General features: G+C 45.0%; 1 protein-coding gene across 2 annotated transcripts in view; it reads right to left on the bottom strand.

Annotated features, from left to right (window-relative positions):
• EPAS1 (endothelial PAS domain protein 1) overlaps positions 1–22,259 on the bottom strand; it is a 125,419-nt gene that overhangs the window by 46,058 nt on the left and 57,102 nt on the right. For both annotated transcript variants that reach the window (XM_080998128.1, XM_080998129.1), the window contains one exon: positions 11,266–11,456. In XM_080998128.1, coding sequence (XP_080854254.1) covers positions 11,266–11,456 — 191 coding nt within the window. The remainder of the gene's footprint in view (positions 1–11,265; positions 11,457–22,259) is intronic.

The following is a 22,259-nucleotide window of genomic DNA, read 5'->3' as shown; positions in this document are numbered from 1 at the left end:
CAGAAGCTATGCTGGTTCTGCTTCAGCGAGGCTTGTTCTTCTACATGCTTGGCTATGTTATCTTTAACAATGCTTTCCATCAGTTTTCCAGAGACAGCTAACTAGTCTGCCATTTCCAGCATCCATCCCTGGATCCCTTTTTCAAAATGGATGTTACATTGGCCATTCCACAGTCTTCAGTAGCTGGAATCACGGGAGGGGAGAGCACTCTTGTTCTTCGCTTGAGGGTTTCCCTTAGGCATCTGAAAGGCCACTGCAAGAACAGGATGCTGGATTAGATGGGTCATTGGCCTGATCCAGCAAGCTATTCTTATGTTCACCCACCGCTTCCAGTTTATGGGGCTGAACCACCGTGAAATCTGCTTTGTCTCCTCAATTCCAACAGCAATAAGCCAAAGGCTTTAATTTGATCGAAGCTTTTCTCTCGGAGAAAATTTAAGCAACCTTGTGTACTCTTGTCTGCCTTAAAGGGCTATAGTTGGTTTTTTCTGTTTTATATATAATCCTTTATTTATATAATCATTATAATTATTTGTTAGTTAACTTGGACTTTGGGAAGGAGGCGTGAGGCTCTGGCAGGCTCCTAGAGCCCTCCCACCTCCTTTCCAAGCTGGGAAAGTGCTAGCTAGGCTTTGGGAAGGATACGGGAGCTCTCTAGGACCATGTCAGAGCCCTTACAACCCTTCCCCTAGTGCCTTGCTTAGGGAAGGCAGTGTGAGGGCTGGGTGTCAAATGTTGTAGAGGGCTGCCAAACATTGCCTGGAGGGCTGCATGCAGCCCACAGGCTGCATGTCGGACCATCCTGTTCTAGACTTTACCTCGAACCTTGGTTTAGTTGCCTTCTAAAACTATAGTTTTGCTAACAGAAAACAATTAAGAGGAAGGGCCACAGCTGACTGCATTACAGGGGGCTGGACCAGATGACACTTGGGTTCCTTGCAACTCTACAATTCTATGATTCTATGACTGGTGGAGCACGTGGAGGTCCCAAGTGCAATCTCCAACATCGCCAGGTAAGGCTGGGAGAGATTCTTGCTTGAAACCCTGGAGAGACGCTGACAGTCAGCACCAACAATACTAAGCCAGATGGGCCTTTGACTGGGCTCAGTATAGCAGCTTCCGATGTCTTGTACCTTATCAGTTATGTAGAGTAAGTGAAAAGTGCAAAAAAATAAAAAATAACCCCAAACACGAATCAATGCCCGATTTGACATTGTCCCTTTACAGCAAATGCCTAGCATAATTTTCAAAGAAAATATGCCTTTTGTGCTAAAAATATCTTTTGTAAACAAGCTTTGATTGATTCCCACTGTCAGGATGTGCATAGCTCCAGAGGGCCAGAACACATTTCCGCAGATGCTTGCTCACTTCCTTCCATCCAGCTTCTTGGAATGTAGCAGAGAGCTAAAAAAACCAGGCGCTCTTTTTGCAAGAATGAACGGCTCAGGTATGATCCAGACCCAAAACTCCACAATCCAATGTGCAGAAGCACCAACATGCTTTTGTATACATGTCATTTTGTTCAAAAAGTGACACTTAAGAAATATAAAGATTCCTGCTTACATAGCAGCAGGACTTACAACTGGTATTTATTATAATATTTATAGACTCACAAAAACGTCGATAATATACGATTGTCTTTGTGCTACAACAGCCCTGGTTAATTCCAGATTCCATTGCTCATGCCCCAAAGTAAATGGATTGTAGATTTCATCTTAAGAGCACAAACCACTGACAGTAGTAGTATAAATGTAATTGAAGCGGGGATGACTAACCGGATGATACTGGGCTGCAACTTTCATCATTGCTCCCTATTGACCATGTTGACTTGGGACTCTGACAACATCTGAAGGGCCACAGAACAGCCACACCTGAATTAAAGCAACAATCCTTGACATGTTTACCTGCAATAAATCCCAATGAGCAGGGAGACTTATTTCCACACACATAGTAAGTCACTGCACACTGACTTAACACCTTGTTTTGACCACACTGAAGTTCTCAATTGCATAAGGACCTGAGAAGCTGCCTCAGTCCATCAAGCTCAGGAATGTCTTCTCTGATTGGCAGGAGATTTCCAGGGTTTCAGGCAGTTGTATTTCCCAGTCCGACCTGGAGGCACCAAGGACTGAGCCCGGATACTCTGCCACTGAGCTACGGTCCACCCCCAAATTGCAAGTGCAACAGAGTTTGGTCCAAGTTTTTATCAAAGCTGGTAAATGTACTATATCTAATCTGATTACCAACTCTCCCATGGGGCGGGGGTAACACATGAGGGGGCAGGACACCTAATCACTCCTCACATTTATATTTTGATTGATGTATTGATGTGTATCTTCATTCTGTATGTTTACTAGAAATTAAGTCCTCCTGCATTTGCAAGATTGCTTCCAGGTGTATATGCATAAGCTTGCTGTCTTAGACTGCATGCCAGTCCCCGTCCCCCCCACAAACAGAACATTCACTGAGCCAAAAACAGCCAATAAAGTCCAAGAAGGCAACAAGTGTTATGCCTTGGGCTATCCTTGAAATATTCAGGTTGATCCTTATATCAGGCGCAATCTTGTAGAGTGCATATTATAAATTACAAACAGGTCCGTTTTGCCAAAAAAAACCCACCCCCCAACACTTATGATGTTTCTTAAACCACACAGAAAAACTGTTTTTCACACACATCTCCCTTGTTCCTTACCCACTTTCTGGCTCTGGTAAGGATCATTTCTCGAAACAAGCTCAGGCCATCTCCCTGACTGCCTTCCCTTTTCTGAAAGAGCTTCCTGTCTGTTTCCTAGTCTTTCCTATTACTTTTACTGTCTGTAGCCACAGAAATAACCCACCAGTTTCCTCCACCTGTTCAAGAAAATATGAAAGAAAAGAAGTAGGTGGGGGGAGGAGGGGGAAAGAGACTAAACGAGACTAAAAAAAGAATGGTCTACTAAGAATGGTCTCCAGGAAAAACTGTCTCAGCATAGCCTTTGTTTGTCTAGTCCAAGCTGAAAAGGGTGACATCCCGTGGGCCTTACTCTATACTTTCTAAAGTTAACTGCCTGACTCAGACTAAACATTGGCCATGTTCACACGTAACAGTAACCCACAGTCACAGGTTATCCCAAAACCATGGTTTGCTGCTGGGTAGCTGATCCTGACTTGCCAAGTGAGTAACAAACCACAATACCTGGTTGAGACGCAATGTGAAGCCGAGGTTGTCAGAGGAGAAGCAAAATAGGAGCATCTGGGGAGCCTGCACTGACACACTGCCCATTCACTTTGAACCCCGAAAAGCCAAGAAGTGTTGCTTAGCATTAGTTGTGGACTGCCTCTCTGGTTCCCCTTACAAACCACAGTTTCCAATCAGGAGTGAGCCTTGGGGAACATATCGTTCCTCTCTGGTGAAGATTTTGCTCCTCTTGCCTTTATTAAGAACATAAGAGGATCCTCCTGGATCTTCTGTTGTCCAAGCCTCTCTGTCTGGCCTTCAGACAGAACTCTTTCCATGCCACAAAGGTAAAAAGGTAACATTCACATTAGTTGCTCGGCATGTGTGGTTGCCACATCTGGAGGGCAAACCATTCTCCATTCTAACCAAACCTAAGAAGAGACAAGATGGCTCACTCATGCTTCCTTTCACCCTGCTAGTTCAGAACATCAAATGTCACTCTGACTTCAACATGTGTTGGATCTTTTATTCTGTCGGTCAACTGCTAGGCTGTCATCATTCCCCACCCAACCAAGCACAGTACCTATGCCAGAAGAGGCTAGCCTTTAGGCCCCAGATGTTGTTGGACTGCAACTCCCATCATTCCTAACCACTGGCCATGCTGGCTGGAGCTGATGGGCGCTGGAGTCCAACAGCACCTATTTTTATTCAAGTGGTTTACAAAAGGCAAGCTAAAATATTCACTAAAAGCATCGGTGAAAGCAAAAATTGAAAACAAGTTACATAAAAATAATAAAATAAAACCAGTAATTTTGAAACAAATATGCTTACTAAAATCACGTTACAATCACAGTCTAATGTTGCATACCTGGGTTGGTTTGCCGAAATGAGTAAGTAGCAGGTGCCGAAAACAATACAGCAAAAATGCCTTCTTAATACAGTGGTACCTCGGGTTAAGTACCAGAGGTTCTGGAGGTCCGTTCTTAACCTGAAACTGTTCTTAACCTGAAGCACCACTTTGGCTAATGGGGCCTCCTGCTGCTGCCACGTCGCCGGAGCACGATTTCTGTTCTTATTCTGAAGCAAAGTTCTTAACCTGAAGCACTATTTCTGGGTTAGCGGAGTCTGTAACCTGAAGCGTATGTAACCTGAGGTACCACTGTATTAGAATCATAGATCTGGAAGGGACCACAAGGGTCATCTAGTCCAAGCAATGCAGGAATCTTTTTGCCCAATATGGGGTTTGAACCCATGACACTAAGATTTAGAGTCTCGTGCTCTACCAACTGAGCGATCTGTTAAGATGTGTATGGGGTTCCAAATTTGGGTGTTGCCACACTAAGGGATCGAATGCTTGCAATCTAGAGGGCCCCTGGCCTATGCCTTCATTCACATGGCAGGGAGAAATTTTGAGCCATTCCCCAGAACTGCACAACAACACGCTGGGTAAATTTCTGTGTGTTGAATTTCTGTTGATTTCTGAGCGTCATTCTACCATTCAAGGTGATTAAAAAAACGGAAAGACTCCCCCCCAAGTACACCATGAAGAAAATAGGAACAATATTCTACAGCTATTGTTCCCGTTCGCTTCCTGAAATACTAATCTCAGCCGAGCCGGCAGACTACCAGGCCTAATGCTTCCTTCCCAGCATTCTTGCACAGAGCTGCCTACTGTGAAAAATCAAAAGGAAACATGTTACTAACTAAAGAAGGAACCAGAATAAAAGAACGCTTGGTATGTTGCACTCTTTTGAACTCCAAGGCATGGGACCAGCATTTCCTATTATGAAATGATTAAAAAAAGAACAGTTTCAGACCTTCAGGTGGCTTCAGTGGAATACACATAGGATACAAAACTCATTCTAAAAGTAGCACAGGTTCATTCTAAATACTCATTTCCCCTCTTCTCTTCGGCAAGCTGAAATACAGGTGGGGAGTGGCAGGGGTGCCAACCTGAATAAAATATTGTGGGGGCCCAAATAAGCCCCACCCCATATAATCAATCACATGATGCAGTGCACACACACCATTTGAATGGGAATGCCCATCAACTTGGTGGGGGCCCAGCCCCCTCAAATATTTTATTGTGGGGGCCAAAGCCCCCACAGCCCCCAGGAGTTGGTTCCTATGATGGGTGGGGCTTCAGGAGACTCAGCTACCAACATTTCTCAAATGAAGACATGATGTGACATAACTTGTTTTGAAAATGTTTCAGCTGAATTGATAATTGAACTCCTATACCAAATTTGCCAAGGGTTGCTTTTTGTTGGTAAAATAATATAACCCTGCGCCCCCGCCCCACCCCACCCAAGCAAATATGTGTGTAAATCTGGCATGATCGTACTTTTAAGAGTCCAAATGTTTGCTTCAAAAAACAAAACAAAACTATAAACTTGAAGTCTTTGTCTGTTTGTTTTAAAGAAAAAATGTTAACTTAAATCAGCAAGGTGGGTGTAGGAAGTAATGAGACTAAACAGGAAGGGGAGAGCTTGATACAAGATAAAGCTGGACATAACATTTTGACTATTTGTATATTTGCTGCTTTGGAAGGGTGGGATACTTCTCAGGCTGATGAGTAGGGATGATCAAACCTATCTATTTCAGTTTCTCCCCTATTTTTCATTTTTCCACTTTTAACGTCACTTCACCACATCAGTTTACAATTTAAAAAAAAATCCTCATGAAAACTGAGCAGCAAAATTCTCATTTTCACACAGGTGTGTGCAATCTTGTCTAATGTACACTTTTTATGATTTTTGTGTTATTATTATTATTTCTTAAATTTCCATACCACCCTTTATCTGAGGATCACAAGACACTTTGCAACATAAAACACAAAAATACACAACGTAGTAACAAACAAAAAACAATACCCCATGCACACAGTTTAAAAGCAAAGCTATTTTCCCCAATATAATGCCTTTTTGTATGGGGTTTTCACTAACATGCAATTTCATGTACACCTTACCATAGTTATATGCATTTTTGCACACATTATATGGCTAAAGAACTGCACTGCAACATTCAGAGAAATGTGAATCGGCTGTGTTTCAATTTTTATATTGTTTCAGAAAGTATGAACTAGGGAGGCTTACTTTTAAAAGAAAACTCTGTTGAGAATTCCTACCCATCTCTGTTGGTCAGATATCATTTGGAAGATTTTATCTGCTTAGGTCAGTGTTTCTCAAACCTTTTGAACTCAAGAGCTATGGAGACATTTCCTATCTTTGTAGAATGTGATGCTCAAGATCATGCCAGGCACTTTGACCTCCCATTGGTTCTGTTGCAACCCTCCCACAGTGTGTTCTACAACAGTAGCTTGGGTGACAAATTTTCATAAGTAGGACCTGCAAAAATGTTGCAGTGTGGCATATCTAGGATTCCAGCCAGCCCTGACTTTTTCTAAAATACTGCATTTCACACACACAAACAGAGAGATAGAGAGAGAGAGGAGGAGGAGGGAGAAAGGATTTTGCAGTATGTACTGACAGGGACGCGGGTGGTGTTGTGGGTTAAACCACAGAGCCTAGGACTTGCCAATCATAAGGTTGGCGGTTCGAATCCCCGCAACGGGGTGAGCTCCTGTTGCTTGGTTCCTGTTCCTGCCAACCTAGCAGTTCGAAAGCACGTCAAAGTGCAAGTAGATAAATAGGTACCGCTCCGGCGGGAAGGTAAACGGCATTTCCGTGTGCTGCTCTGGTTCGCCAGAAGTGGCTTAGTCATGCTAGCCGCATGACCCAGAAGCTGTACACCGGCTCCCTCGGCCAATAAAGCGAGATGAGCGCCGCAAACCCAGAGTTAGCCACGACTGGACCTAATGGTCAGGGCTCCCTTTACCTTTACTGATCCACACTCTGAGAATGCATTTGTGATTAATATATAGGCCTATAGACATAAAGGCCAATGCACAATGCTGCGTCCTGATCTACACATCTGTTACCCATACATGTGGTTTTGAAGAATAAGGATCACATCTAGGCACACCATGGCCATAGGAACCTATTCAAAACATGACATCCAACTTTTGGGTGTCAGGTTTGCTAGGAGAGAATGCTAGGGTGTTAGGGAAAGGTTGCTGCACTGCTGATTCCCCACGTCCCATAGATAGGGAATTAAATAGGGGGCTTCAGTTCAAAAACAGAGAAACACACATCACACTTGATTGTACACCACATAAACCAATAGATATAGTAATGTTTTTCTGCGTCTCTGGGTTCGGTTCGGTTCTGTTCTCTGGGGGCCTCGAACTTTTAACAAGACTTGCAACTACAGCTCAAGAAAACCAATAACAACGAAGGAACTAGTAAGCAATAGTCAAATACTGGCTTTGAGAGAAATGCATATTACAGAAGTGAGTGGAATCCAGTTAGCACCCTTGCTCTCACACAGCAGGAGCATCTACTATCACCAGCGGTGTAGCGTGGGTTGTCAGCACCCAGGGCAAGGCAAGTAATTTGCGCCCCCTAACCCGGGGCAAGGCAAGTAATTTGCACCCCCTAACCCCTAACCTGCCGCCGCTGCCAGCTTCTTCTTGCTGCTGCCTGGGCTGGTCTGGTGTGGTTCTCTCCCGCGCTCAGCGCTGCGCTGGGCGGCTGCTGCACTGTCCCTCCCCCAGATAGTCCCTCGCTCTCTCTCCGCACCGCACGCCTGGCACCCACCCCCTCCACAGTGGGCGGCGACCCAGCGGCTCGGATCGGATTCGCACAGCCAGCAGTGCAGTGAGAGAGAGTGAGCGAGCCAGATAGGGGCAGAGAGCTGCGAGTGCGAGCGCGCCCTCCCAGATGTTGTGCCCGGTGTGGCCGGCCCCCCCTGCACCCCCCCACGCTACGCCACTGACTATCACAGCTCCCTGGGCACCCCCAAAATCTGTTTGGGGGAGGTGAGTTGCAGGAAGGAAGGGGAACTGGCAAAAATTGCTTCCCTCCCGTGGGCAGAAGCCTCTGCTGGATCAAAAGGTCTTCCATCAGCAGGAAGGGGGAAATCCAAAAGGTTGTGCACACCTGCCTTAAGAAGTAAAACAGCTACAGCCCTGGGATAATAATCTCTACTGACTTAATGCACAATACACAGTCACTGCCAGGGAAGCTTTCCTGAATCTCTGAATGTTCTTACTGATAGAATTACGAATTACAGACTGGAGCTATCCAACTAGCTATGTAACTTTGGGAGAGGAAATCAACAGGCAGACCAAACTTAGCAAAGGACGAACTTTGAAAGGGGATGCACACTCCAGAACAGGAAATAATGATTTGTTATTGTTTTAATCCAAACTGTCTTAATTTCCTCCCTGCTCAATGCATTAAACCACTTAGCCTAAGGGGTGACGCAATCCTCCGATTCGAAATAACATCTGCCTACGATCTTATTTTTAACTAAATGAAAGGGGCATTAATTCCCAAGATTGGAGGCTAACTTTTTAAAAAAAAAAATTTAAAAAGCTAATTCACATCACTCATTATTTCTGGAAATATTTGGGGGGGAGCGGTAAATGGAACATTCAGAAGTATACCATGCTTGACGTGGGACTGGCAATCTGGCAAAAGTGTCATAGATTTTTAACCCAACCAGTGTTGGATGATGCAATGAATATGTATTTTCCCCTCTGGCAGCTGTCTATAGTGTTGGTGACTCCTGCCATGCAGAGGCGGAAGGGAACACAAGGGTCAGCAAGACCAAATCCCTGCGACGCAGAAATTTTCTGCCCAAGATGGGGCTTGAACTCACAATCCCAAGATGTAATGTAATGTAAGGCTCACCAAAGCCTTACTTTAGGGGTGACAGTCCCGATTTCTATGCTGGATGTGGACTGCCAGGTGGCCATGAGGGCAGAAGAACCTGCTTAATCAATCTAGGTAGTCCATCTAGCTACAGTGACCAGCAGCCACTCTCCAGGCAGGCCTTCAGACAGGATTTCGCCCCCAGTCCTACCAGGATACACAATAGCTAGAACCTGGGATCTTCTGCATGCAGAATATGTGCTGTGCCAATGGACTATGGATCCTTACCCGGGATCCACTGCATGGTGCCTGACAAGTGGTTCTGTTGACAGCATGTTACTTGCCCACAGAAACACCATCATGGAAACCTCTAATTAAACACGCTGAATAATGAGATCCACATGCATAAGCAAACAAACACTCTCTCTGACCAAGTTCCATTTTGCATGGCTCCCCTGTGCTGAGCAACGTGGGTGGTTTTCCGCCTGATGCATTAAGGCAGCCAGACTAGATTTTATTGGGCAGGGAATCTAGGCCATATCACAAATCTACTCTCTGTTGCAAGCAGCGCTAATCAAGTCATTAGGGTGGACCATTCAGTCTGTTTCCGGTCTGTGCATATTCATAAATCTGTTCCCTCTTGTTTTAGTCTGTGCAGCATTAGTCTGTGCTGGATTTTTTTTTTTAAGAAACATTTAAAAAACATTTAAATATGTATTTTTCTTTCAAAATACGCAGAAGTTTCAATCCCTAGCATCTCCAGGGAGAACTGGGAGAGAATTGTGCCTGAAACTCTAGAGAGCTGCTGCCAGGCTAGTGTAGAAAATACTGAGCAAAATGGACCAATAGTTTGATTCTGCATATGGCAGTGCCCAGTGTTTAAATGCACATTTCTAAACTTATTATTGTTATATCTCAGAATACACATTTAATGTTAAATTTCAAAATGCACATTTCAAAATGCACCTCAATACAAGTTTTGGACCAGGAGATGCATTGCAAAATTTGAAGGAGTGAGAAATCAGAAAGTTGACCATGTTTCAATCTGGATACTAGCCAAAAGAGGTGTAGATGAGGTCCTTTCGTATCACATTTCTCCAAAATCCCATTCATCAGACACCTCTGTTAGCATTCTCTTTTGCTGGGCAGACTTCTGCTGGTATAGAAGCATGCAAGCTTTTGAATTATACAAGGGCTCTTTGACAGAATGGAAATATAAGATCATTTTCAGCTGTACAGATAGCAAAGATAACAAGACATGAAACACTTCTGGCACGTCAAGGAGATGGCCGACCAATCTCCAAAGGTGTTTTTCCTGCCTTCACACAAACAGAGACTTGCACACACAGCAGAGGGTTGCAGACTACGGAAATGACCAGCAATGAGCTATAGATACTTAGAGAGACAGAATGGCCTTTATATGCTATCCTGTTTAAGCGAAGACCTTCTAAAGGCAGTTATGCAACCGTCTTTTCCACACAAGATTGAGATATGCTTGTCCCAGCATGGAAATCTTTTGTGATTTACCATCTCTGGCATTTTAATTAGATTAAAAATTCCTCAAGCTTGAAAATCTTTTAATTGGTTTTAATTAACATTGGTCCGGGTTTATTTTTAGGTGTATGTCTTGCCTTTGTGAAGCAATGCTGATTTTGTGCATGTGCGTGTGTCTTATTTGTCTTTTATTTGTTACTTGGGCAATGCATTCATTTTATGTATGTAATACCAGTATAGACCTTTCCTTCCTCCACAGCCAACTTGGCAGGAGTGAGGAACAAATTGGGTATAAATTTAAACAAATTCCTAGGCTTGGAATTGTCATGTTTAAAAACAAACACAAACCAAACAGCAACCACCACCAAAAAGTAGTTGCAGGTGGATAAAATGTGTGGAGGAATGGATCCTTCCACCCAATGTTTTCCTTCTGAAAAATCTCCCAAAGTAATTTGCCCTTGAACAGGGCCAGCCCAAGACATTCTGCTGCTTGACCGCTACACCACTGAACAATACTGAAAGGTCCTGGGAACTGGGGCTCATGCTCCCCAAATGGGAAGTTTGATGGACCTGAGACAAGGCGCTGGGTTGCCAGTTGTCACTGGACAACACACCACCTGTTAAGTTGTGGGTGAACATATCAGACGACATACGATTCTTCAAACAGCTCTTGTTTATTCACAGGCCAGAACAGAACTGAAGGGTTCAGTCAGCCTGCTTATATAGAGCTCCAGTACAACGTAACTGTAACAATTTTCTAAAACTATCCAATCACTGAATGTCACTTTCGATCCATTATTTGCATAACTATCTACAGTATCCCCCTGTTGGCCCAGTGTGAGAACTTCAGTACATAACACCACCATTCATAGACATCTCTGCTTTTACAAAGCTTACCTGAAGACAATAGTTTGTGTGTCCGCAAGAAACTGATTGCGAGGCGCATTATCGATGCTTTGTCCAGGTGTGAGCTGATGTTGTGAGGCAAAGGGAGTTCATGGGCCAGCTCATAGAAGACCTCTGTCTCCTTGCTCCTCCTGCACCTTGCAGCATCCCTCGACTTCTCCTTCCTCCTTTCAGAACTGCTCCTGTGATGACAAAGACAAAAGGAGAAAGAGAAAATAATTGTACCGACTGTAAAAGCTATTGAGAAGTAATAATTTATAGTCCGACAGTACAAATACAAGGGATTCTGGAATGAGGACAATGTTCTCAATCTCACTGAGTTCAAAATGGTTTGTTCTAAATTAGCTGTTGTATTTGCCTTATCCCTCATAATCTCACATCCTCTGGGCAATGCACCATTACTCAGTTCAAAACCATTTAATCTTAAGAAAATCAATCAACTGTGGTAATTAAAACCCACAAAATGAAGAAAACTGAACAAAGAACATATTGCCAGTCACAACTAACCCCACCAAGTGCTATAAACGATACTGCATCGCATAGAAGCAGACAACTGACATCAGTATTGATGTTCATTAAAAAGGTGAGCTCTGTGTTGACAAAAGTGACGGGAGACTAAATGATCACTATTTTCTGATGACACCATGATCTGAAGTAGGAATTAAATACAGTGGTACCTCGGGTAACAAACTTAATTCATTCCGGAGGTCCGTTCTTAACCTGAAACCATTCTTAACCTGAGACGCGCTTTCACTAATAGGGCCTCCAGCCACCGCAACACAGCTGCACAATTTCTGTTCTCATCCTGGGGCAAAGTTCGCAACCCAAGGTACTATTTCTGGGTTAGCGGAGTTTGTAACCCAAAGCGTTTGTAACCCGAGGTACCACTGTACAAGGAATGGGACCAACAACAAAATGTGTCCTCGCCTCCAAGCAGGTTGTATCCTTGCCTGCTTACCAGTCAGCCATACCTTCCTCCAGTGTATTGTAACGGAGTTCAGACAGGGCATTCTGATCCCCACCAAAGCCCAGTTGTCCAGTTTTACTTTCTTTTCAGCATCCTATGGCTTCTGAACAAGCTCAATCAACTTTGTTGTTGTTTTTCTCCCCCTGCCCTTTTATTTATATAGATAGCATTTCTAAAAACATGGGTTTTCCCCCAAGCATGCCAATATCTCATTTCTCAATGGCCCCATCTGGGCCTAATTCAAGTTGCTGCTCACCGACCTGTGCCCACTATTTAAGGGAGTGGCACTTAATTCATAATTTCAGCCTGTTGTCTCCTTAGGCCGTGCCTCTGTTTTCCTGTTAAGAAACAAGGAGAGGCAATCACTTTATACACCACAGGCCCAGCAGCACAGGTGTGCTGACCTGAGGGCACAACAGTGAAGGAGGCAAACTATTCTGTTTTAGGCTGCAATCCTGTGCATGCTTACTTGGGATCAAGTCCCAGAGAACTCAGTGAAACACATCTTTTTTTGGTACTGAAAAACTTCACTGGCTCCCAGTTCATCCCTGAGCATTCAACTCAGGTTGTTGGTGCTTCCCTATAAAGCCCTATAAAACTTTGCAGAGCCGACCCAAGAAACTTTAATACCTGAGGCAAGGACAAGATACACACAGAAAGAGAGAATGTATGGAAGCCAACTGGACTTGTAGCTGAATTTTACTACAACACTGGATTATAATGATGGGTCATCATCCTCTACCACACCTGAGGGCAGCAGACTAACTCAGAAAGTTGAGGGCACCAACCTCTCACTGCTGCTGCCCACGCTCTAGCATATACAGGCGAACTAATATCAGTGTACTGGAAGAAGCAAAGATCACCAGTGTTGAAGCAATGATTCTTCAACATCAACTTCACTGGACTGGTCATGTTGTGCGGATGGCTGATGATCGTCTTCCAAAGCAACTACTCTAGTCCAAACTTAAAAATGGAAAGCGTAATGCTGGTGGTCAACAAAAGAGGTTTAAAGACTGTCTCAAGGCAAAGCTAAAAAAATGTAATATAAACACTGACAACTGGGAAACACTGGCCTGCGAGCGCTCCAGTGGGAGAACAGCCTTTACCAAAGGTGTCATGGGCTTTGAAGACACTCGAACTCAGGACGAAAGGGAGAAACATGCTAGGAGGAAGGCACGCTTGGCAAATCCACACCGTGATCAACTCCCGCCCGGAAACCAATGTCCCCACTGTGGAAGGACATGTGGATCCAGAATTGGCCTCCACAGTCACTTACGGACTCATTGTTAAAACCGTGTTTATGGAAGACAATCTTACTCAGCTACGAGTGATCCCCAAAGAAGAAGCATTTCCCAGATGAGTTGACTGCCCCACTCTGCCTAATACTAGGGCCAGCACTGCTGGCAGTCATTTTTCTCTCCCGCCTTTCTCCCAAGTTGGGGTTGAAGGCAGCTCGTATTCAAGAAATGGAAAACTATATTTAACTGAAGACTTTGATTGCTTTCCCTGGAAAAGGAGGAAGAGCAAAGGTTGGTTCTTGCTGACGTATGATTGCCCAAAATCTCCCATTAGTTTCTAGAGTCCTCTTGGTTTTTGATACAGGAACACTCGGGTTCACCCCACCCCACCCCATGACACTGGGGGAAATATTCCTATGCACATGCAAGCAGTCCACATCCCATTGTATCTGTGCTGCACAGCATTTTTTTTTAATCAAAAACATTTTGCAAGATTTGTTCTTTTTCAAAGGTAAATGTGCAGGAGACATCTAAGCCCAACTAAGTCTCTACTTGAGCCTTTGGGAATACCGCAGGTTAAAGAGATAAGTTTTCTGCAGAAGCAGCCAACTGAATCGCAAAAGCTTCATCATAAAGAAATACACTCGTGGCGTATAATCACATGCAAGGCTCCTCCCAAACTAATTTCTCCAACAAAGGTACTTGTTCGGCAACCTCAGCAATGCCTTAAATAGCCTTAGATGCTTAAGATTACAGACACAATAGCCCCACTAAGTAGCGTTTAGAAGGTTCCCCACCCCACCCCAACATCTACAGCAAAAGGGGACACTTCTATGATACCGATTGCTGGTCGCCCACTATTATTATCAGCTATTTTGAATTAAAATGCTCCAGGGAAGGAATACAAGAGAGAAGTGTGTGCTGCTGGATGATGGAAATTAAGCTATTACTTGATTGAAGCACATGAGGAGTCAGTAATGGAGAGCCATCAGGAGAAGCTCATGTTGTGAACTAAGTTCTCAATCTCCTTTATACTAACTCAGACCATTGGTCCTTTTAGCTTAGCAGTGCCTGGTAGTGTATCTTCAGGGTTCCTGACATAGTTTTCTCCCAGCCCCACCTGCAGATATTCAGGATACTGCTCTGCCACTAAGCTACAAGCCTTCCCCCCACCACAAGGACTATATTTCAGAGTTTCTGTGCCCTTTGGCACTCGTCATAGTGCCCCATTGTACCAGAAGCAGTTTAGTCGTGCTGGCCACATGACCTGGGAAAGCTGTCTGAAGACAAATGCCGGCTCCCTCAGCCTGAAAGCGGAGATGAGCGTCGCACCCCATAGTCAAATTTGCTTGGACTTGAGCATCCAAGGGTCCTGTACCTTTACCTTTATACCAGCTGCAATCAAATTCTCTGCAAAAACTAGCTGCTTCTTTCCCAACTTTTAAAATCCACAAAGCTGTCAATCAGGGTTGTGGTCTTTAGCTGGTTACTTGGCTAGATTAATCAAGGAAAAGCATTATGACTAAAAATGGTGCCTCTTATTTACCAGGCAACACATTTACTGCCAACCCCCCACCCCACCCCATAAATGTTAATACTGTATAAAATACAATGTAAGCGGCTGCCACAATCTCAGAAGAGGCATTCTCCCTTCTCTCTGAAACTGGTATGTCTTACAGTACATATGTGCACCTCATCTCTAAACAAAGAAAGCATGCTTTCTTCCCCCTTTTATTTAGTTTTATTCATACGCAGATTTTAATTAAAGTCTAGATAGTCTGTGAAAGGTTTTGGATCACACAGTTTCTGGGCTCTTTTGCTTCTCTGTCCATCTCATTTCCATATCCAGGAGCTCACGGTCCCCGTCATGGGTTTTACCCCCCCCCCCCCCGTTTGATTTTTACAACTCTGCCATTTTGGTTATACAGTGGTACCTCGGGTTACATACGCTTCAGGTTACATACGCTTCAGGTTACAGACTCTGCTAACCCAGAAATAGTACCTCGGGTTAAGAACTTTACCTCAGGATGAGAACAGAAATTGTGCTCCGGCGGCACGGCAGCAGCAGGTGGCCCCATTAGCTAAAGTGGTGCTTCAGGTTAAGAACAGTTTCAGGTTAAGAACGGACCTCCGGAACGAATTAAGTACTTAACCCGAGGTACCACTGTACTGAGAGATTTGGGGACAGTTCACATGGCAGTTTCTTGTGCACTTGGTCAGGTTCTTTGCAGTGCCCACACAATATCGCATTTGTCAAAATGGCATCCTCCATCCACCTCTCCCCTTAAATCCAGAATCATCATTTGTTTGGGCGGTTTTTGCTTATTGGATTTGGTAATGGATTTGGAAATGGTAAATCTGGATCAAATTTAGCTGAAGGTAACCACAGTCATGTGGACACTACCAAAACATGCATGCACTGAGCAGCACTGAGTCCACAATAAGAGAAATTCTACTTGCCTTGTGAGCTTCACAGCTGAATAGGGAGGAGTGCATTTCAGTTTGATTTGCCCCAAGTATTTTTTATGAACTATGGTATGTGCAAATATCATTTCTTATATTGAATTTATATCCTGCCTTTCCATGAGAACACACCCAAGAGTTATAACCAGGGGTCAGCAATTTTTTTTAGCCGCAAGCCGGTCCGCTGTCCCTCAGACCTTGTGGCGGGCTGGAGAAGTAGCGCCGGGGGGCGGAGCTGGAAGAAGAGGCAAGAGCGGCAAGTAGTCTTCCTCCCCACCCCCCAGCCCCAGCCCCAACTGCTGTGCTTACCTTCCCTGGGGCTCCTGCCACCACCACAACCACCACCGCTGCTGCTGCTGCTTCTTGTGAGTAGGCAGAACGAGTTTGTCCACTCCGCTCTCTGGCCCACAGGAGTACCAAGGTGGCGGTGGCTGAGGGAAGATGAGCAGTACGAAAGGGCTGGCTCCAGAGAGGGGCTATTTAAAATGGTGCTCAGCCAACTCAGCGGAGCCCCATTCCTCCTCTAGGCAGGGTAGGAAAAAGCCAGGAGGAGGGAGGGAGGAGGTGCCGCCGCAGTGTGTGTGAGAGAGGGGGGAATGGAATGGCGCAGGGGGGGAAATGGCACAGCCCGAACGAACAGAATCCCCACGCCGATCCACGGACAGTCCCTAGGCCGGATCCTGAAAGCAATTGGGCCTGATCCGGCCCATGGGCCTTAGTTTGCCAACCCCTGATTTTATCTCTGCCTTAGTGCTGGCCCTACCATTAGGCAGAGTGAGGTAGCCACCTCACATAACTGATCGGCAGCCGAGGACCTCCATGTACACTGCCCAGGTTGCGCCCTGGGGAGGTCACTTTGGTGCTACTAATGCAACAGTTTGACTTCACCCCCACAAGCGCACTCCATTGTCTCTCGAGACAGACGGATGCCAGCAACAATTAACGATAAAATGTGACGAAATCATTTGTCATTTAATTTATGATCATTGCATTCTTACTGTCAGATGACATGGGGATGAGATCCGTTTGTGAGGTGCTTTTTTCCTGCCTCGTAGTACAAAGCTTAACAGCCAAAAACAGGGTTAAGGCTTAACTCTGGTTTTGAGTGTCAGGTGCCGAAATAACTTTCCTAGCTTTGAGCACTGCTATGAACCTTGACTTGAGGCAGACAGTACACTTGCTGCTCTGATCAGTCAGGGAAAATGCCTTGGGCTGTGTCCTGTTAGCTCTTGAGGAACCGACCAGCTCAGCTCTTACAGAAAGCTCAGTGAAAGGAGAGTGTCCTGTCATACCACGGTTGTGCTGTGTGTGTGTGTGCGTGCAGTCATTAGTCCCCGCAACTCAAAGGTTAGGAACCCATGGGTAATTAAGCTGTCAGAAATAAATGCTGCTGTCAAAAGGCTTGCTATCACAGCTTCAAATGCCAACTTGCAGAACAAGAACAGTACTTTTAAATGTTACCAGGAGATGAAAGAACATATACCCGGCTTTCTGGACGGGACGCATGGAAACTTCAAACTGCTGACCAAACTGACCGGATAACTTTAGGGTATTTAAAAGGGGCAATTAAATAATGATTCTACGTTTCCTTCTCCTTGCTGAGCATGATGCAATGTTTACTACCGCTTTACATAAATGGCATGCCCACAGCATCAAAAACAACCTTCATATAACACGGAATCCAAAGAGCTGCAAAAGTAATCCACTCACTGGCTGCATCCAGAGTTACTTCCTTTTAGCAGTAGAAGCCACACCACTGACTTCCATGGATAATGTCTGGAGTGAGCTAACTGCATAGCCCGGCACCTTTAGAAACCGCTCAATGGGAGGAGCTTCATGTTCTGGCACCGGGGGGCAGGGCTGGCGCTCGTCCTGGGGCCGTGGCGCCCGTCCTGGGGGCATGGCGCGCCGCCTGCAGGGGCTTGGAGCCCAGCACGTGTGGGGGTGCAGCCACGATGGCACCCCACTGGGATGGCGCTGCTGGGGGCGGTGCGCTCCCACCGCACTCCTCTTCCCCCGCCAGTGGGTCAATCCAGTCTTTAAAAGAAGACCAGTGGGGCTGGCCCTACCATTAGGCACAGAGGGAGGTAGCAGCCTCAGGTGGAAAATACTGGAGGAAACGGGGGCAGCCCTATAGCTGTACTTCCTAAGCAAACACACCCCTCCACCACAATGCACAGCATGTCCTGCTCCCTAACCTAGTTCATTGTTTCAGGTGCAGCAGAGGATGCTACCCCATCACCTGTGTTGTTAAGTAAGATTCAGCCCAGCTGGCTTCTTTGCATGGAATGGGAAGAGGATGCCATCTTGCCCTTCATTTCAGATAGCAACATCTCTCAGGCAGGTGCTGAAGGCCAAACCATACCAAAGGCGTTGCAGGTACAGCTCCTGAGATCCTCAGTTTTATGCTTTGGTCCACTTTGTAAATGACTTTTCTATCTTAGAGGACTGTCCAGTAGCAGACAGTATAGTGGTGCTGCAGTGCTTACCTGACCTCCCGCTGACTGTGTCACTGTAGCACACAGAGGGGGAAACTTTTGTGTGCACCTTTTAAATGTACTAAGTGAAGAGACCTTTAGAGGTGAGACAGTTGGGTTCTTCCTATGCTGGACAACTGGGTTCTTCCCCCATGGACACCCTCCCCATTTTTCAAACAAAACGATTGATGCAATTCAACCATTTTCTTCCAGTAGCCACTTTTAAGGCTGGTTTGCAATGCCTAAACAGTTTCGCTACAAGTTGTTGTCGGAAGCATGAATCTGCTCAACCACATCGAAAGCATGCTTGCCAAAACTCACTCTCAGCTTTTTATATTATTGCTTTATTTCACATCATGTGCATTTATGATAGCTCTAATAAAATGCGGGCCAAGATCACACTAGAGTGATGATAATAATACCCAACGCTGGAGCCCCAATTATTCGTTTTGTGTTTGGTGAGTCTCGAGATCCTAATCTCAGAGAGAGAGAGAGGAGTCTTTCCTTGTGGCAATCAGTCATTTATTCTCAACAGCTTATCTGCAGATTTGCAAAAGCATCATCGGCCAGAAGCTAAAGAAGCACTGCTGAGATCTGCCTGCAGATAAGTCAACTATTTACATAATCTTTTTTTTAAAAAGTGCATACCAAAAGCTGAGCTTTATCTCTTTGGCAAAGGGTAAAGTCATGGTGGTCAAAGTGCAGGGCAAGGATTTTCTGAGTTGCAAAGTTTTAAAGTGCAGCTCTCAGCTACTATTAGGGGGCAAGGCATTTTACAGCCTTTGTACGCTTACCCAAAAGCAGAAGTGGGTCAGCGGGTGGGACAGAGCCACTCTGCTGGCTTCCCCAAGATGGGCTGCTCCCACTTAACAGGAGGAAAAGGGGCATGACAGCAGGGAGGTTGGTGTGCTGCAAATGCAGAAGAAGCAGATTGGCATTCCCTCCAAGATCAAAAGCGCCATGCCTCTGAGAGCACTTGATGCAAAATAGCAGGAGAGGGCTATGACCTGGCTTGCATGTTTTCCATAGGCATCTGGCTGGCCACTGTGAGAATAGGGTGGGCCTTGGATCAGGGCCAACAGGGGCTTTCTTGTTATGTTCATTTGAGACAAGCAACACCTCCCGTTTCAAAAAGCCCTCCCCAAGGTGTGTTGATCAAGATCATACAAAAGCAATGTTATGTACTGAAGTTCTCACCCTGGGCCAGCAGGGGGATACTGTAGATAGTTCAGGTCCACATATGCAAATAAAGGATCGAAAGTGACGTTCAGTGATTGGATAGTTACAGGAAATGGTTACTGTTGCGTTCTAGTGGAGCTCTATATAAGCAGGCAGGCTGAACCCTTCAGTTCTGTTCTGTGAATAAACAAGAGCTGTTTGAAGAATCGCTGTGTCGTCTGATATGTTCACCCACAACTTAACAAGCAACATTGACAAGATAGACATTCCATCCAGCACAAGGAACAAGTACAATTGTCACTCTGGGCTCCTTGGGGAGGAAGGGGAGGATATATTATTATTCTTATCATAGCTGTCAACTTTCGGATTTGAAAATAAGGGATCAGCAGCCTCACCTGTCCTGGGGACAGTCTACGGGATACCTAACAATCCAGGATAGCAGTGGGAAACGGCGCTGGAATAAGGGAATTTCCCGCAAAAAAAGGGAAGGTTGACAGCTATGATGATGATTATTATTAGGAATAATTGCAACTACTACTACTACTTTCTGCAGCAGCAGCAATCATGAGCACCAACCACAACTTGCTCACATACCAAAAAAAGTATCCAATGCACTGAAACCGGTTCAGATTAAACCCTAGGAAAACCACGACAACATCACTGCCTATGGCAGTGGCAAATTTCAGCCAGCCCCTTCAGCTCTGCAATGGAACATTTGCTGTTCCTGCTTTTTGCTTGGAAATGATGGATTGTTCTTGTTACTGGGCAAACTACCCTGGAGCAATGGCCTATGGCTCTTTGGGTCTACCGAGGAATGCCTTCAATCCCGCGGAAACAATTCCCAAGCAGAGCCTTAGCTATGGCGGGGTGTGTGGTGGGAGTGGGACTAGCCAGGTTTTTTGCCTCAGGTGAAGCTTCTAGAGGGGTGTCACTGAGGCTCCCAATCTGTGTGTGTGTGTACACAAATGCACGTGAGAGGGAACCAAACTGGGTTTTTGACCCAGGTGAAATGAAGCCTAGTTTTGCCCCTGTCTCAAGTATTGGGAATTTATGTATTGAGTATACAACTTGATCTTTTAAAAAGGGCAATACGAAAAGGCAACTATACCCTTCACAAAAACACAAGCATTGCCTGAAGCTATGGAAAATACCATAAACCAAGCGATGATTAATAGGTCTCATATTTTGAATCAAGTTGTACTACGCACGTGGCCAATATTGATCTCAGCTGAGTAATGATTGGGAAATTTATTTGTCTTAGTCCAAAACAGGAAGTGGTTAAGCAATTTAATGCCCCTTTAACTGATGGTGATGCATTTATTTTCAAACGTTTAAAGTGCTATATTTCAATTGCAGTTTGTTTTTAGCCATTAGAGAATGTTACACCCTGTTTTACTTTTTTATGCATTCTGGAGAGTACTCTGCACATGAAAAAGCAAAGGAGATGGATTTTTCTGTTTATTTTGAAAATACAGTGACACACACAAAATGGACATTCTGAATGAATATGTTTGCTTTACTGCAGAATGAGTGGAAAGTAGAGCATTTGTTTGGAACAACTTTCCCCCTGTTAACCCAGTTTTTCCTTCTTTGGGGGATGCCTGAGGAAGCACGAGGCCCATGCAAAAGTGTATTGCAGCCCACCAAACCTGTTCCCATTCATGCAGAGCCAGTTTGACTTCCCATGGCAAATCTCATGCAAATCTCAAAACAAAATTCACAAGGGGACACAACAACTCACATAGCAGAAAGAGCTTTCTATAAGCATGGATGTAAGAAGAAGGCCGAGACATGACCACACTTGGGAAACTGTGCACAATTCTGGCTGCAGCATCACAGAAAGGATATCATATTACTGGAAAAGATGCAGAAAAGGGCAACCAAAATGACTAAGTAGCTGAAGCAGTTCCCCCGTGAGAAAATGTTACAACATTTGGGAATTCTAAGATTAGAGCAGTGTTTCCCAAACTTGGGTCTCCAGCTGTTTTTGAACTACAGTTCCCATCATCCCTGACCACTGGCCCTAGGGATGATGGGAGTTGTAGTCCAGAAACAGTTGGAGACCCAAGTTTGAGAAACACTGGATTAGAGGGGAAAGGGGGAGATGTGATAGACCAGGGGTCAGCAAACTTTTTCAGTAGGGGGCCGGTCCATTGTCCCTCAGACCTTGTGGGGGGCTGGACTATATTTTGAAGGGGGGGGAATGAACGAATTCCTATGCCCCACAAATAACCCACAGATGCATTTTAAATAAAAGGACACATTCTACTCATGTAAAAACACGCTGATTCCTCTACCATCCGTGGGCCGCATTTAGAAGGCGACTGGGCCGGATCCGGCCCCCGGGCCTTAGTTTGCCTACCCATGTGATAGACCTTCACAAAATGGAGAAAACGGATTGAGGAAAATCTTTCTCCCGTTCTCATTATGCTAGAAGGTGGAGTCATCCAAAGAAGTTGAATGGTGGGGGATTTAGGACAGAGAAAAAAAAAGTACTTCTTACAATGCATAGTAAAAACTGTAGAGTTTTCCATCACAAGATGTAGTGATGGCCACCCACCCGGATGGCTTTAAAAGGGGATTAGACAAATTCATTGAGGATAAGGCTATCAATGGCTACTAAGCATGAAGGATCCAGGATCAGGGGCTCAACTGGTGGTT

Source organism: Podarcis pityusensis (assembly GCF_964106645.2).
Source record: "Podarcis pityusensis genome assembly, chromosome: 3".
Lineage (NCBI taxonomy): Eukaryota > Metazoa > Chordata > Lepidosauria > Squamata > Lacertidae > Podarcis > Podarcis pityusensis.
The sequence above is the reverse complement of the archived record's forward strand: the minus strand, read 5'-3'. Positions and strand labels throughout refer to the sequence as shown.